The sequence below is a fragment of the Microtus pennsylvanicus genome, chromosome X, assembly GCF_037038515.1.
Source record: "Microtus pennsylvanicus isolate mMicPen1 chromosome X, mMicPen1.hap1, whole genome shotgun sequence".
In the NCBI taxonomy this organism is placed as follows: domain Eukaryota; kingdom Metazoa; phylum Chordata; class Mammalia; order Rodentia; family Cricetidae; genus Microtus; species Microtus pennsylvanicus.
In genome coordinates this window covers 44,448,932-44,465,373 of record NC_134601.1, presented here as the reverse complement: position 1 = coordinate 44,465,373, position 16,442 = coordinate 44,448,932, and the positions used below count along the sequence as shown (strand labels likewise).

General features: G+C 48.4%; 2 protein-coding genes across 7 annotated transcripts in view; one reads left to right on the top strand and one right to left on the bottom strand.

Annotated features, from left to right (window-relative positions):
• Bcorl1 (BCL6 corepressor like 1) overlaps positions 1 to 2,420 on the top strand; it is a 68,594-nt gene extending 66,174 nt beyond the window's left edge. For all 5 annotated transcript variants that reach the window (XM_075957290.1, XM_075957291.1, XM_075957292.1 and 2 more), the window contains one exon: positions 751 to 2,420. In XM_075957290.1, the coding sequence (XP_075813405.1) occupies positions 751 to 1,033 (283 nt within the window). In that variant the 3' untranslated portion in view covers positions 1,034 to 2,420. The remainder of the gene's footprint in view (positions 1 to 750) is intronic.
• Positions 2,421 to 9,391: 6,971 nt separating this feature from the next.
• Positions 9,392 to 16,442, bottom strand: part of Elf4 (E74 like ETS transcription factor 4) — a 38,655-nt gene continuing 31,604 nt past the window's right edge. For both annotated transcript variants that reach the window (XM_075957511.1, XM_075957512.1), the window contains exons 3-9: positions 15,986 to 16,157; positions 15,561 to 15,653; positions 14,139 to 14,327; positions 13,258 to 13,341; positions 12,980 to 13,172; positions 12,055 to 12,432; positions 9,392 to 10,933 (exon numbers count right to left, since the gene is read on the bottom strand). In XM_075957511.1, the coding sequence (XP_075813626.1) occupies positions 10,126 to 10,933; positions 12,055 to 12,432; positions 12,980 to 13,172; positions 13,258 to 13,341; positions 14,139 to 14,327; positions 15,561 to 15,653; positions 15,986 to 16,157 (1,917 nt within the window). In that variant the 3' untranslated portion in view covers positions 9,392 to 10,125. The remainder of the gene's footprint in view (positions 10,934 to 12,054; positions 12,433 to 12,979; positions 13,173 to 13,257; positions 13,342 to 14,138; positions 14,328 to 15,560; positions 15,654 to 15,985; positions 16,158 to 16,442) is intronic.

Sequence of the window (16,442 nt, the reverse complement as noted above, 5' to 3'; positions counted from 1 at the left end):
TGGTCTCCACTACCCTGCAAAGGCTAGAAATGGGATCACTAACGAGGGGAGAATGCAGTATTTCTTTCTGGAGAGAGCCGATGGAAGCCCTTGGTGGGTGACCGGCCTTTGCAGCACCCCTCCCAGCTGTCCTTAGGCTGCCGCCCAGTCGGATGTGCTCCACAAGGGCAGACTGGCTGTAATGTGAGCCCTGGGCCTGCAGAAACATTGGTGCTGCCGCTGCTGGAGGAAAAAAAAAGTTGTCTAATGCATTTCGGAGCCAAAGAGAAATGCCTTTTGGATTACCCACAGTTTAGGCCTTTCTCCACAGCTCCACCTCCACTAGAGAAGATCTAGAAGGACAAGTGAGCAGGAGAGAGATCAGGGGAGAGAAGCCAGGCAGGGTTGCTGGAGTGGGGGTCAGGAACAAGTGGTCCCAGCAGACAGTAGTTGTCAGGCCATGGGCTAGCAGGCTAAGAACCAGGGAAAGCCCTAAGAGGCCTATTTTCCCTGGCTTGCCCTATGTGGGAGAGCTAGCCCATAGGTGTGCTCACTGACCTCAGTTAGAAGCTGGAGCAGGTATTATGTTGTCCCAGCCTCATCCCAGAAACTTGTGGTTTCCTGGGAGGTAGCGGCAAGAGTCTCAGAAGTATGGGAGTGGGGGCTCACTGTTGGGGGGGGTCACTTGGTCTCCTAGCCATCTATAATGCTTCTGGGGCCCCCACCCTTCCTCCTGAACCTGCTTCCCTAACTCCATCTTTATCTTTCCAGACCCTGCAACTGGTTCCTCTTCTCCGATGTCCTGAAGAGGCTGAAGCTTTCCTCAAGAATCTTTCAGGCCCGGTTTCCACACCTTGAAGTCACCACCCTGCCCAAGGCCGAGTTCTACCGGCAGGTGGCCTCAAGTCAGCTGCTGACCCCAGCTGAGAGGCCTGGAAGCTTGGAGGACAGATCTCCCCCAGGCTCTTCTGAGACTGTGGAGTTGGTGCAGTATGAGCCAGAGCTGCTGCGGCTCCTAGGGTCTGAGGTGGAATACCAGTCTTGGAGCAGTTGACCGAAACAGCCCTCTGCGTTCTTTTCTCCTCCGAGTTCACCCTTTCCCCACCGCCCATGTCTCCCCCACCGAGCACCAGACTGCAGAATGAGGCAATAATACGGACCAACAAGAAGCCGCCTTATCAATGCCAGCATTAGTGACTGGAGCTTTTTTCTTTGGGTTACAGTTAGTTCTCATCTCCATGTTGTTGTGGTTGGTGATGGGGTGGAAAGTTGAACTCCACTTCTGAAGACAAGAGGTGTGGAGATGTTGGGAAGTGGCACCAGGGTCCCTGGGACTGGCTTCTATGCTTATGACCAAGACCAAATGGGCCTGGGTAACTGGCCTGTCCTAAGGAGAAATGAGAAAAGCCCAAACCTCTGAGTGCCCCTCCCCATTTCCCTGTACTCTTCTGTCTTCCATAGTATTTATTTTATTAGTATTTAATTTGTATTGTTTCATTGATTTCTGATAAGTCTGTATCACTGTGACAATTTGAGACAACTTGTTGTTTTGAGGGACTTTCTTTACCTCCTTTCCTTTTTCTTCCTGGATAAGCTTTGGGAATGCTCGTTCCCTCTATGAAACTGATTCCCAGGTTGTCCTTCCCCCAGCTGGGGAGGGAGCAAGGTGAGGAAGGATAGGGGACATCATCACACAACTAAACATCCTGGCTGCTGCTGGCCCAGAGCTGGGGAACTGGGGTCAAATCCCTGGCCTTTGGTGCTCCCCCACCCCCTGCCAGTTTTGCCCCACCCCTGCCCTTTGTAGCAGCTCTGCCATCTTAGTGTTTACTAGGGAGAGGGGTTCCTGAGTTCCTCTAATAAAGGCAGATTGAGAATGGGCCTGAGGGGTGAGGGGGCCTCCCTCATACTGCTCTGCTCAGAGTGCACAGTATGAAGTTATTCTGGCATCTTTTGCCCTGTACCCCTCCTTGCCTCACCCTACCTCCCTGGGCTCCCCATCTTGAGATACTGAGCCTTTCACCTCCCAGCCTTTGCCTTGCCACCCCTACCACAGACTTCCAGCACCCTTTCCCCTGTCTCCTCCACCAGTCTCTGATTCTCCTCTGGAATCTGTAAGGGACCCTGAGGCTGACTAGGCAAGGGCAGGGACAAGTCTCTAGTCTGGCTCTACGCCCACTTGGGGACTTGTAGCTGTGTGAGTGGCTTGTGGGCCTTGAGAAGCCTAGTGTTAGACCTGATACAGGGCAGAGGGAGGGAGGGAGGAAGGAGGAGCTTGGGTGCTTGGGTTGTTTCCATGGCCCCGCCCTCCATGGCATTGTCTTTCCCAGTCTTCTTATTTTTATATAGATTGTTATTTTGAGTATGTACCATGAAAAGGCAGGAGGGCCTTGCTGTGGTTGGCTCTGGATGGAGATGGTACAGTTTATTGTACAGGTGCTAAACAACAACAAAAGAAGAAAATGAAAAAAAAAAGACACAAAAAAGGAAAAAAAAAGCCAGTTTGGGGATGGGACAATCTGTTCTCTGGAGGCTCCTGACCCATTTAGGAGCATTGTTTCTTTTAACTGTGTGTGATTTTTGTTCCCATGGGGATTTTCTGGGCCCCCTTCTGTAGGACAACCCTGCCACACCCTGCCCAATTGGTTTTGAACAATTGTTTTCCCTTTTTAACAAATTATATATATATATATATATATATATATATATATATATATATATATATATATTGAGGGGGCTTGGATTTCAATTTTCTTTGTTTTATGATACTGTGTGGTTTATTTTGTTTTTTGTTTGCCTTTACTTTGTTTTGCATTTTGGTGTGTACTCTGGCTGCCCTTTATGTTTCGTTTTAAGCAACTGGCTGTGGAGTCAAAAACACTTGCATACTGAAAAACCTGTGTCAGGGCCTTTGTCTCCTGTCCTCACTCTCCTCCCTTTGTGGCTTTTGGGGTGTTGAATGGTCCCTAGGGACATGGTGGGTGAAGGCAAGGCAGAATAGAGCTTCCGGTCATTAGATCAGGTGGGAATCTAGAAAGGAAGGACGGGGGGAGGGGGGCATGTCCCAGGGCCCCTGCCCACAAGGGTAAAATAGTCCAACTTGGAGTTGCCTTGATTTGAGGATGTGGAAGGAGCATTTCTTGTTAGCAACCAGAGTAACAGTAGTAGGGGAGCAGCCCCCTTTGACTGCTGGGTGGTGGTGTGATCCTCCCTAGTACAGTCATCTGCCTGCTGGGACTGCCCACCTGGCTGCGCTGTGTGATTCCCTGCCCTGTCCTTACCCTTGCCAGCATCCTCACTGTTGTCCCAGTGCCTTACCTTCCCACCTGAGTAGTGCCGCCTGCCCATGGTTCTAGTTGCCAACGACAGGCAAGTAAAGGCATGGCACCAGTCCCTAGTTTTATGATTATTCCCACTTTTCAGTAACCAGAAGCTAAAATTCTGTCTGCAGGCCCCAGAATGTGTCTGCTATTCTTTTAAGTGAAGATGTTTTTGAAGGTCTGGATCCTACAAACTTTGAAGCTCTGTGGGGCCTCTCACGCCTCTCACTGTGGTTTGAGTGGGCCAGCCAGAGCAATGGGGTGGCTGGGTTTTTAGAGTCCGCCCATTCCCCAGAGGTAAACTTAAGTCCCTCTTTTTGCCCACACCTTGGAAACTTGCTTTGGCTTGAGTCTTCCCAGATACAGGAGGCTCACTAATTTGCCTCACTGCTTGTTTCTTTCCCTGCTTTCTGATTGCAGGCCATCCCACACAGCCCATAGTGTTTCTAATACGGGTCTGTCCTCTATTTGAAACACAAGCATACATAGTGGCACATGCTCATAATCCCAGCCTTGGGGGAGTGGGGCGTTGAGGCTAAAGGATTGCTGTGAATTCTAAGTCAGCCAGGGCTATATGGCAAGACCCTGTAGCAAAACAACAAGCAAGGAGTGATGATGCATGCCTGTAATCCCCCTTCTCTGAAGGACAGGAGCAGGCAGGTTTGAGGTCAGTTTGGGCTATGCAGACGAGACATTGTCTCAAAATAACAACAACAACAAAAAACCCTTGGAGTTCAGAAGTCAGGCATGTCAGTAGGTTACAAGAAGCTACATTGTGGCTTAACAGTATTCAGATAGGCCCAGAATGCTGTGGGAGCTCAAAGGGCTGGACAAGGGACCTGGATGATTGGAACAGATGGCCTAGGAGAGGTGATGAATGGTGCACTTAGAATAAATAGTTAGTATGGAATGATGTTTGGATTGAGGGCACAATCTAAGCAATGCTCGGAGAGAATTTTTTAAGAAGAGTCAACAGTTTCACATATTTTCATGCTTATTATGGGCTCTTTTATCCACACATTAACTGAAGACCATTGTCAGGTTATAAGGATCAAGGCTAGAAGCATAGGCTGATTCTAGAGCCCGTAGCCTCTTAAATAATTCATTTTAATTTCATTTTATGTGCATTGGTGTGAAGGTGTCAGATCCCCAGGGAAATGTAGTGGGCTGCCATGCTTGTGTGGGTGGGAACTGAACCCCAGTCCTATGAAAGAGCAGCTAGTGAGCGCTCTTAACCATTTAGCCATCTCTCCAGCCCCACCCAGCTAGTGGCCTCTTAATTAAAAGTTCTTGGAGTCCTTTCCTGTGTGGGGCAGGAAGAGCTAATAAGGCTCACTACTGTACACCTTGCTTGAGAGCCTAATCTTGCCAGTTACCAAACTTTGGATAGATGAGACTTTATAGAGAACAAAACAAGAGTTTAGCTGAGTTAGTTCATCTTCTGTGCCAAGGTCAGTTAATGTTGATCTTGCCAGGATGGTCTTCTGGTGTTGAAAGCAGCCTATCAGCTTCTGCATTCTCATGCCTGATCCCTACCTAGATGATATAAAGTCGGGGAGTGGTGAACTGGTCAATAAGTTGCCCCTTTCATAATCTGGTCTAGTCAGGAAGTCTGTTGTCATTTTACTGTGTCGAGTCTTGACGTGTTTTCAGAGTCAGTTCTGCCCAAGGCATCCTGGACCACTATAAGGGAGTTACCAAATGTTCAGGCACGCTATTTTCAGGAGGGCAGGCCTAGTTCTGTTACTCCTCTTTAGAGGGATAGTTTCCATTATTGGTGGGGGTGGTGGGGGGCGGCCACTGCAAGGATGAGCTACTGGGTGCTACTGGGTGCGTGCTCCTCCCAGGCTCAGGGCTTCTCTTCCAGGAGCTTGGGTTCAAGCTGCAAGCAAATGGAGAACAGATCGTTCTCCCGTTTCAAGGGAGAAATAAAGTTCGTGAACGTGCCAAGGAGAGGAGCATCAGATCCGGGGCCTGTCGCGGGTTTGGTGATGGCCCCCGGGCTTGCTTTTGTTGCTCTAGGGAGGCTGCAGCCAGCCAAGGCCAGCAGTCTCTCTCACCTGCGGGTTTGCGAGGTTGGGGGCGGGGCCAGGGAACGGTTGGCCAATGAGAAGGAGACACCCCACGGACTGCTGAATTCTGCACGGGGAGAAAAGGGGACCAAGGGGAAAGTTCGAAGCTCCAGAGCGAGGGAGGTTGTCTGCGGGAATCAAAGCCTCCCCAGAAGTTGGGAATCAGGGGGCGTGTTCTAGGGACAGGAAGACACCCGCCTAGCCCGCTCCTCTGGGTGCGGTGGGCCACGCCCTGGCCGTCCCTCCCTCCCGGGCTCCGCCTTACTGGTCCACCGACCCTGGTGCCACAGCGCCACCTGCTGGATGTTAGCTTCTATACCTGGCGCACGCGATAGAAGGCTGCTGCGCCTGGGAGCCCAAAGTTTGCTCACCCTGGGCCCAGAGACTCCAAAGCTCTAGGCAACTGCCTTTCTGAGTACAGTTATCAAGCTTGTGACCGTCAGAAAAAAACTTGTTTGTCCCCGCCCGAGGGGGGTGATCTACCTCAGTTCCACCCAGGGATGAGGAGTTGCTGGAAAGGAGGCAGTGGCAGTCGTTTGGGAGTCGCCTGTCAGAAAGCGTAGTTGAAAGCAACTCTGTGCTCCTTGTGAATACAACGGTAGATAAACACGTGGGTAAAGGGAGTAGCTTCCTGAAATGTTATATGATGGATCAAAACGCTGTGGCAGGGACTGGGGATGTGGATCAGTATACAGGAAGCCCTGGGCTCCATCTTCAGCACTAAATAAATGGGTTTTGGCAAACAATGTCTATAATCTCAGAACAGGAGGAGGACATGTTTGGTCACATAGCTTGGGCTACATGAGATGGCCTCCTCAATGCTCTCAAAACAACATATACACTGTGATAGTTCCCGAGTGATTACCCTGCCTGTCCTCTTCCTGCTGCCATGTAGGGCAGGAGGTTGCACAATTGGAATCTGGACTCATTCATCCTTTCAATAAACATTTATTGAGCACCTACTGTGTGTCAGGCACTGTGGCTAGGTGCTGGGGATACATCACTGACTAGCACACAGCCCCTGTCCTGGAGGAGCTCACAGTCTATTGGAGGGGAAACATACATAAACACAATTAAAGAACTACATACATTGTGCTACAATAAGAGGTATATACAAAGTGCTGTGGAAGTCAGGAGGAGGGAAACACTTATCAGTCGCTGGGAGGTGTGGATCATCACTTGACTCCTGACTCCATTAGGCCATCACAAAAGCAGGGGTATTGCTGCCACCTGACTCTGGTTAAAGTAAATCTGTCTCCTGAGGTTCTCCTCCAGCCTCTTCCATAACTCTTGTCAGCAAGGGTTAGTTAACAGGTAAGCTAGTTTAACACTTTGAGTAGGAAAGAAACCAGACAGGGAGGTGTCTTTAGGATCAGAGGATGTTCAAAGCAATACAAATCTTGAGTGTTAAGATAGGGGATGGGGTGTACTGTAGAGGCACTGAGACAGGAATGGCAGGCCCAGGGCAGTGAAGCACCTGGGTAACTATTTGAGGAGAGGGGAGGACAGCTACCCCTAAATTTGGTACCCATCTTTCATCAGATCAATCAGTGACTATGATTAGTCACTGATATTCACCTGCTTTATAGTGTGCCCAGTTTTGTGGGTGCCACAGTGATGCCTATCCCTCAGGAGCTAACACACACAGGAGACTAAATAGGTCTGGATCTAAACTTCAGGCCTATGTAACAGTTTGTGATTATGATAGAGATGCCACAGGCTGTTTATCATAGCCTGCAAGTGGCAGTTACAAGTTTAAGAATTAAACTCAAGCTGGGCTTCCACCAAATTCACTCTTGAGACAATTTTTAGTTGTTAGTGGGGAGAGAGAACATTTTGGTTGAACAGAACCCAAGAAAGAAAAAGCATAGGTGGGAATTTACGACAGTAACAAGTTCAAAGACCATGGAATTCTTTTGGAGTAGTACCTTGGCGTGCGGTAGGGAGTATTAGACAAGACCCAATAGTGAAGGGCCACACTTGAGCTTTGTTTCCTGGAGGAGCTGATACCAAACTTTGGATCTGTCTAGAATTACTGCCCACAGCTCTCCAAGTGCTCCCCAATTCCTGCAAAACACCCTGGACCATGTCATATTTAAGAAACTAAAGGGTTAATGCTAAACCTCTAGAAAAGCCTGGAGGATGCGTATTTTAAATACTGGCCCTACCTGAGGCAAGGACTCATTGAAGGCCTTTTGGCAGAAGAAGGACAGAATAAGTGACCTGCAAGATGGGAAGTGCTGGACAGGAAGTGGGGAGGTGAGCAGCATGAGCTGGGCTGGAGGCTCTGGAATGAAGACAGGCCAGATGTCAGGAGATGAGGGAGAGGGACAGGGTCAAGTGCAGGTAGCCATGGGACAGCTCGGAGAATTCCAGTCTAGAAGGTCAGGAAGCAGCTAACTAGAGCGTGGGCCAGGGATTTAGAAAAGTAGGCTCTGGATTCAATAACTCATTTCAAAGAACTGGCCCATGACAATGGTGGGACCCCAGGAGAACACCCACATAAAAAGAGATGATGAGAAGCCCACACAGAAACAGAAAGCACAATGGGTATAGAAGTGCTATGAAAAGTGTTGATGGCCTTAAGATAATTAATTTCCTTGGAGCTAGGAAGTGCATACAGATATTAGATTCCAGGTTGCTGTAGGATGATCTCAGCTCACAGCGTGCCTTTGTGCTCACTAAAACTGGTTGAGCTGGGGATGTAGCACAATTGATGAGCATGCTTGTCTAGCCTGCACAAAGTCCTGGGTTTGATCCATAGAACAACACGAACTGGGCATGGTGGTACACGCCTGCAATTCTAGCACTCACAAAGTGGAGGAGGAAGAGAACCAGAATTCCAAGGTCATCTTCACCTACGTAGCAAGTTCAAAGCCAACAAGCTATATGAGATATTGTCTCAAAAAACTAAAACCCAAATACGACAGCAACAACAAGGGTGACCTTTTCTCAAGATGCTTATTTCCAACCATCGAGAGAGTGTCATCATAAGCTGATTTTATTAGCACAGATATTTCAGTGCCAATTGCTGGGAACGTAGCAAATGCACCTGCATAACCACAGATGCCCCCCACCCCCGCAGGGAAGGAGCTAGAACAGTAGGAGAGAATGATGACCAGCCAGGGAGGTAGTTAGGTCAAGTGGGTGCTTTGGCACAAAGGACATAGCAAAGGTCCTGGAGCACTGGTTCACATTAACCAAATTTACCAGAGGCTAAAGTTGCTTCTGGGCCTCACATCTCTAAGCATTGCCCCTACACCTGGTAGGAGAGAGGCAAGCAGGTTCAAGGAAGGGAGAAGGAGGCCCTCGGCAGAGAGGCTGACTTTAAGAGAGATCAGAACCTTGTGCAGCAGGAACAGACAAGAAGCAGAGTCGAATTGTGCCGACATGAGCTATGGGAACTCATGTGTACTAGCTCTTGTCTTCTTGGTGAACAGAGAATTGGGTTAGGTTTGATAGCGAGAAATGAAAAGCAATGGTCCACCTGAGAGGGAGAGGGCAGGATAGAGAGCACTATGTAGCTGGAGCTGGGTTGCCACGCCACTAGCCTCAGCAACTCGTGACAGGTGGAACATCTCAAACAGAATGAAGAGGGAACCTGAGACAGGGAATGGGGACCGCTGTGCCAAAAAAAGGTTACTGTCAAGCATAGGGATGATCGCACACACAGCCAAAGGTCTGGCCACAAACGTTCAGTTCATTCAGACCTGCCTAGGGACTTTATAATTGGGGGTGACTATAGGTAAGTGCTTTGCCCCACAATCTTGGGCAAAGTACTTCAGGTTCCAGTCTGATGGCAAGGTGACTATGGCAAACAATTGCTCCCAAGGCTAGGTGTGCTTCTTTTCCATCCTGCTATGCTGTTAGCATATGTGGCCTCTTGTCCCTTAGCAATGTCCTCTCGGCATATGCGCCCATTGAAGCTCTCCTACCTAGACCTGTTCCATCTGCATGACATCTATCCAGACTGGGGACATTCAGCTGGTACTTTCTAGTCTCAGAATGGCATTGTGGCTATGAGAGAGAGAGAGAGAGAGAGAGAGAGAGAGAGAGAGAGAGAGAGAGAGAGAGAGAGAGAAAGAGAAAGACAGAGAAAGACAGACAGAAGAGATAGATAGATGATAGATAGATAGATGATAGATAGATAGATAGATAGATAGATAGATAGATAGATAGATAGATGATAGCACTTTCTCTTAAAACTGCCTCATGCCTGTGGCTGACCTAGGAATGGACGGACGGATACACACACACACACACACACACACACACACACACACACTTGAAGAAAAGACCTGACATCTACATCCCATCCTCCTCAAAGAAATGAAGGCACAGACCTACAAGTGCACACAAATACACACGAAGATATTCACATATGGGATGGTAAGTTCCCTGTGTAGGGACTATAGATAACAAAGTATAACCAGGCTTGACTCTTCTCATGTGGCCTCTGACCAGCTCTGGCCACGAGGTGTTTCCTGGCTTGGGGCCCTCCCTCCATCAGCAAGTTATCCCATTATCCTTCCAAGAGCATAACAACTCCCCAGTGCTCTTGAAGGCCATGGCCTGATGTCAAGGGATGCTTGAGCTGGACATAGTTGGATCATGGTGATGTCAAGACAGGCCTGGAGGACCTGGTATCAAATGTATCACACCCCACTAGATAAGGGCAGGTATTCTACCTACTTAAGTCCACATGAAAATGCTTCACAAATTTGCCTGGTAGGTCATACTTGTGATCCCTTTCTTTATATGTCATGAGGAGACTCCATCTTAATAAGGGAAGTGGGATTGAATGGGGAGAAAGGGGCGGGGGTTGGAGATGTGGTCAGCAGGCTCCCAGATGTGGTCACACTAGGCTCAGCTACAAGCATGGACCCTGAGCCTGATGAGAGCTCAAGTTCAGCCACTGGGGTTAGCCCAACAGTGGGGCGGCTGGGGGGAGATAAAGTCTGGTTCCCCACAAGGCTCAGGTTATGGGAACCCCTTGAAAGCACCGGACTCTGAAGTGGCTGAAGATGAGCCTGATCTCTCAGGAGCTCTCTCAGGGTCTCTTCAGGAACCAACAGCCCCTCCACAGGAGGCCCAGTCACCACACCCTGCACATATGAGGGGGACCTCAAGGGCCCCTCCTTTACCCCAGGCACTGATGTGCCACCGGAAGTCCTGATAAAGGCAGCAATGACAGTCCCAGGGGGCTGAGAGCTAGGCCCTGCTGAGCCAGCACCTATGACCTGGGATGGTACTGGGTTGCTTGGATGGTTAGCCCCAGCCAAAAGTTGAGGGAGGCCACTGAGGATCAATGGAGCCCCTTGGGTTGCCACCTGGTTCTCTTGGAAACTGGTGTTCAGGGGGAAGGAGGCCTGCAAAGTGAAGGTGTCCTTGAATGTTGACACCTGTGGAACACTCTGGAGAACGAGTTGAGTGGGAGCAGTAGTACTGGCAGGAGGCCCATTGGTCAGCACCGTAGTCAGCGGGATGGTCTGCAGAGTGACAGTGGAGCCCGGTCCCACAGGGGTTACTCCTAGGTGGATGTTACTGGGCACTGAAGAAGTACTGAGAAGAAACAGAAAACAGAGCTGGTTAAGGCAGGAAGCACCCTAGCTGGCTAAGAATGAGGGCACAAGAGGAATGGAGTTGTACATCAGCTGTGCCTCTATTACTCTAGGTAATATTTGTTAATTTGTATAGGTCAGAGATTATTCTAGAAGACTGAAACTATTCAAACTTCAAAACCACCCATGAACTGAATAAGCATAATATAATATAATAAATATAATATAATATAATATAATAATATGCATCAGTTTGAAGAAACTGAGGCACACAGTCCACAGCCCACAGAGCTAGTAAAGACTGGAGCAGGGACTTTGCATGCAAGCCTTATGAAACTTAAAGTGCATGTTCCTCTACATTCTATTCAACTGCTTCTCCTCCTCTGAAAAGTGTCCCCATGGCCCAAACCATAGGGTATAGACATAACCAAAAATCCAATCTTTTCAGAGAGAACTGTAGGCCCTTTAGCATCAAAGAAAGTGAGTGCTTTCCAAGAGGCATGGAAGGCAGTTTTATGTCTGCAACATACATACTCCGTTGTGAAGTAGAAGAGACTTAATGGCATGGGTCCAGATGTAGAAGCCCCAGATGGCTCCTGAGGACACACTCTGAAGTCACAAGACCAGTCATATCTTGTAGCAAAAGCCCCTCCCCCAAGTGAAGTGTTTGCTTTGGATTACTCTGCTATGTGACCCCAGGCAAGTCACCTCTCTCCCTTCCTCCCTCCCTCTCTCTCAAGATTTATTTTTAACTGCATTTTTTAAGATTAAAAATAACTTTGCTAATTTTTATTTGTGTGTGTGTGCCATACCCAGTGAGACCAGAAGAGGGTGCTAGCTCCTCTGGACTGGTTACAGGTGGTTATGAGCTACCCAAATTATGTGCCAGAACCAAACCTGGGTCCTCTGCAAGAGCAGTTTACACTCTTAACCATTGAACCCTCTCTCAGCCCCATCATTCCTCTCCTGACCAGTAAGTGCCCTGCTTGCTTCTCAGGGAATTCTGTGAAGATCAGGCAAAAACTGGAAACACAGCAGAGCTTCCCAGGAAGGTGACAACTGACCCCTTACACCCAACATAAAGGGACTAAAGAAAGACTCCAATTACTTTGGTGCCCTTACCTCACAGTTTTGGTAAGCTTGGCCTGGCTCTGTAGTGGAGAGACAAGCATGGTGGAGGTAGTGGGGACCTCCTCATCCACAGACAGTCCTAACTCCAGACTTGCAGATGGCTGGAGACCAGTATGTTGAACATTTGGCTTCTCCCAGGAAGTGCTATCCTTGTCCTGGGGGGAGGTTCTGGTTAAGACCCTGGAGCTGGCTCTCCGGATGGTGCTGGTAGAGGGTGTGGAAGAAGTAGAAGCCTGGGGAGGGGCTTCAGGTGTCTCAGTGCTCTCCTCCTCATCTTCAATCACCACCAAGTCTTTAGGCATCTCCTTAAACTGGTATACCAGCCTCTGCCCTTCTACTTTGGCCAGGATTCCTCTTTGGTAGTAATATCTGGAAGGCCAAAAAGTGGATTGGTGAGCTTACCAGAGTTGAATAAGGAGGCCCTGTCTCTACATCTGTCCATGCTAGTCTCTAGAGCAGGACAAAGGAGGAGCAGTCCAAGAGTGGGGTGGGGAGGAATCTTGTACACAAAGACCTTTGCATGACATTTTACAAATTTTTCCAGTCTAACACATGTACAAAAAGGGGTCTTGAGTGCCAATCCCAATACTGTTTTGGGGCTGAGGACAGTGAGTGAAGAGGGGGAAGGAGCGAAGGGATGGGTGATAGAAGTTCGACAGCTCCCTGGCCTGACAACCCATCTGGGACAACTCAAGGCCATCTCTGGCTTCCACAATGTGAGGAGATTGGGTGTGTGTGGAGCTAAATACCCTTTTCAATACAGAGATACAAGGATTTCTGAAGAAGAAAAAGGGAACGTTAGATCCACATCCTAGAGGGGACTGGGCAGGCCTTCCTTCAAATAGAAGAGCCTCCTTGGGCATACGAAGATCTTGGTAATCCCCCAGGGCATGAATTCTGTTTCCACAACTCTTACCTTAGAGCCCGCCCCATGGTCTCATAGTTCATGTCAGGCTTGTTTTTCTGCTTGCCCCACAGCTTGGACACAGCCTTGGAATCCACCAACTTGAAGATGCCTTTCTCTCGCTGGGTCCACTTGATGTACTTGGGGCAGGTGTTTCTGTCTTGTAGAAGGGCCAGAAGGAACTCCCACAGATAAATGGTACTGCCTGCAGAGGGGTAGGCAGTTAGGGGCAGCTCAGGACTCTGAAATTAAAGGGCAGCCTGCTCACCTCACCTGAGCCCCAGCCATACCTTTGCCATCCTTGGATTTCTTCCGTATGGGAATGCTGGGGTCAGTGACAGGTGAGGTACTTCGGTTGTTCTTTGTCTTTCGGCCTGTGAGAAGAAAGTGGGTAAGCAGAAAGCTGAGTTCAAAGTCAGCTGGGCAAGCTGGCTATGACAGGACCAACCACCCCTGGCAAGTCAGGTCACTAAGGCAGGAGGTCCAACCCTTCCCCTCAGCCACAGGGAACAGGCATCTGCACCATCCATTTCAGTCTCTAAAGGGAACCCCACATCAAGGCTACCACATAGGAAGATACAAGGTTTGCAAAAGTACCTTTAGAAAAAAACCAGGGCAGACATTCCTGACCTAACTTTTCGAATGGAAGACAGCCTACAGGTGTTTTTGTGGTGCAGGCCAGTTCAGAGAGATGAATAGGCGTACTGATGCAATATCAAGCAGCCATCCCCCAAGTAAATCAATAACACAGGGGCTTGGGAAAGCCCAAAGTCCTTGCATAGATGGCCGGTTTCATAAGTGCAATAGAAGCTAGATAAGCATACGGCATGACTCATTTTTATAAGTGAAGGTCCCCGAAGTCCAGGAACTAGCCCAGAGAGGCTAGGCCTGGTGTCCCAACACCCAATCTAGGATCCAATCAACTGAAACTACTGGCATTGTTTAGAGGAGTTTATGAACGTGCTAAACAGATAGGAGCTGCAGGAGAAAGGCCAGGCTTTGGAATGAAAACCTAGTGAATCCAAGACTTACAAAACAGTGACCTTTAGTTCATCCCTGCTGGACCAAAGTGATAGCCTCTTAAGGCATCTGTGAGCCTCAAGCCACTAAGTCCTTGGGCGTCCCAGTCCCCCAACACTTCCTCCAGCAAAGAAGACTCCCAAAGCCTTACTTCTCTTCCTTGACTTCCCGATCTTCTTAGGACTTTCCTCTCTGGAGACCCTCTCCTCCAGAGACTGTTCCTTCTGGTCACCAGTATCGCTTGTCTTTGGGTCTTCAGGTTCAGTGGCAGAAAACAAGAAGTTGGGCAGACTGATGGCCTGTACAGAGTCTGAGTCTGGAAGTATTTCAGGTGTGCTGACTGCAAGAAGAAAGGGTTGTGGTGAGCAAAGCCAAGGGCAAAGATAATATCCCCCCTTATCTCTAGTGCTGTGGCTCCAGAGCAAAGTGGTCAGCATGGGGGATGGTGGGGATGCCATTCTCTGTAGCCCCAGACATAGGATACACCTAAGCTATCTTGGGGGTCTTGCCCCATGAAATGGGGAAACATTTGCAGAGCTGTAGACATTGATCAACCCCAATCACAATGGCTACAATTACTGCTGACTGCCAGTAGTGGGGAAGGTCTAGGTTGCATTCAGATAAAGGATTTGAATGTCCACTCAACGACAACTCAAAAGGACTTCAGAAATCATTAAGCCTAATTTCTCTGCTTTCCTGATAAGGAAACTAAGAAATGGCAAGTCATGTGCCATGGTCATTATTTGTTGAATCCTGGCTCAATATTAGTGAGAGGCAAGGGAAGAAATTTCTTTTAGCTTCAGAGATTTTTTTTGTCTTCAATTATGTCATAGTACCCCCCTTGGGCAAGGGCAATCGAGTGGGGGGGTCTCTTTTGAAGCATTAGAGTACCTTCTGGAGAAGGAGCTGAAAGGTGCTACCTGGGAGGTTTTCTAAGGATCTATGGGCCATGGAAGACCAATAGGCATCTGTGGCCTCTTAGAATTTGGCCTTCAAGAACAGGCAACAAGGGCTGTGAGAGGGTTTGATAGATAAGGCACTTGCTGCCAAGTCTTATGACCTGAGTTCGATCCCCAGGACCAACACGATGGGAGGAGAGAATCAACTCCTAAAAGTTGTCTTTTGACCTCCACATACGATATGGCATATGCACACCCACATACCCACACACCCACACACAAAGTATAAATTAAATTTTAATAAAAATATTTTAAAAGAACAGGTAATGGATTTATCAGTTTTATCAGATGTAAAGAACTCTAAAGATGGCCATGATAGCTGTTCAACAATGACTTACCACTGCTGAGTTGTACCCTTCAAGTTGACTAAGTTTTGTTGTATGTATATTTGCCAAAAAATTGGTGAAATAACACCAACATTTTCCTGGCCATCTTTCCCTTGTCTCTAGTGCCTTCCTGACCCTCTCTTGTCAGTCCAGGCTGGAATTTCTTCCCATGTACACTGATAGATGCAAGTACCTAGACCTAATGGACATGTTTCTGAAAATCCAATGTATGTATGCGAAGAAGAATATTTTGTCCCCTTGAATTTAGGTACTCGAGTTCAAACTTACAGATCTGCTTCTCATCCAGGACTTCATTGGGAGATTCCACATTGAATAGGACTTCAGTAGATGACACATTTTGTGAGGTGGACTCATTGTCATCTGGTTCCAAGTTCCATGGGGTGGGGGTAGAAAGGATAGTTCTGTCAGGCTTCAGAACAGTTATAATGAGGGCCAACCCAAGAAGGGACTCTGTGGTACAGCTGGGCAGACACCAGAGTCTCTCCCACCCAATCCCCCTCCCCAACCTGGTTTCCATTCTTTGTGCCACCCCACCTGAGGAGTTTATAAATGGATTGAGATGTCTTCCCCGTCTTTTGTGGGAAGCCTTGCCTATTATGTGGGGTTACTAGCAGCCACAGTGACCTGCTGTTCCCTAAACGCAGAAGTCCTCTCTCCACCATACACCTTCCCTGACCACAAAAAGAACAGACCTGCCAGCAAAATACCGCCTTCTAGGATCTGATCCTGTGTCATGCACAAGGTCCTGTCCCTTATGATGCCATTGTGGACATCATCCAGATCCAGTCCTGAGTATAGATGCAGTAATTCAGGATAGGGGACCTGCTCCACAATCACAGCTGGGAACACTGAAGGGTCTTCCAGCTATGGAGAAGAAAAAGATGTGGGTCAAGGCTCATCCATTTCTCCCAAGAAGCCCACCCTACCAGACATCAAGACCCACCTCACTAGGTGATGTTTCTTTTAATTACGCTTTTTATTTTGTTCTTTTTAGAGGTGGGGTATTATCACAGCATTTGTGTGGTGGTGGTCAGAGATCAACTTTCTGGAGTTGGTTCTTTTCTTCCATCATGTGGGTCATTAGGCTTTGCAGCAGGCACCTTTAATTACTAAGCCATCTTGCCAGCCCCCTAGGTTATGCTTTAAGTG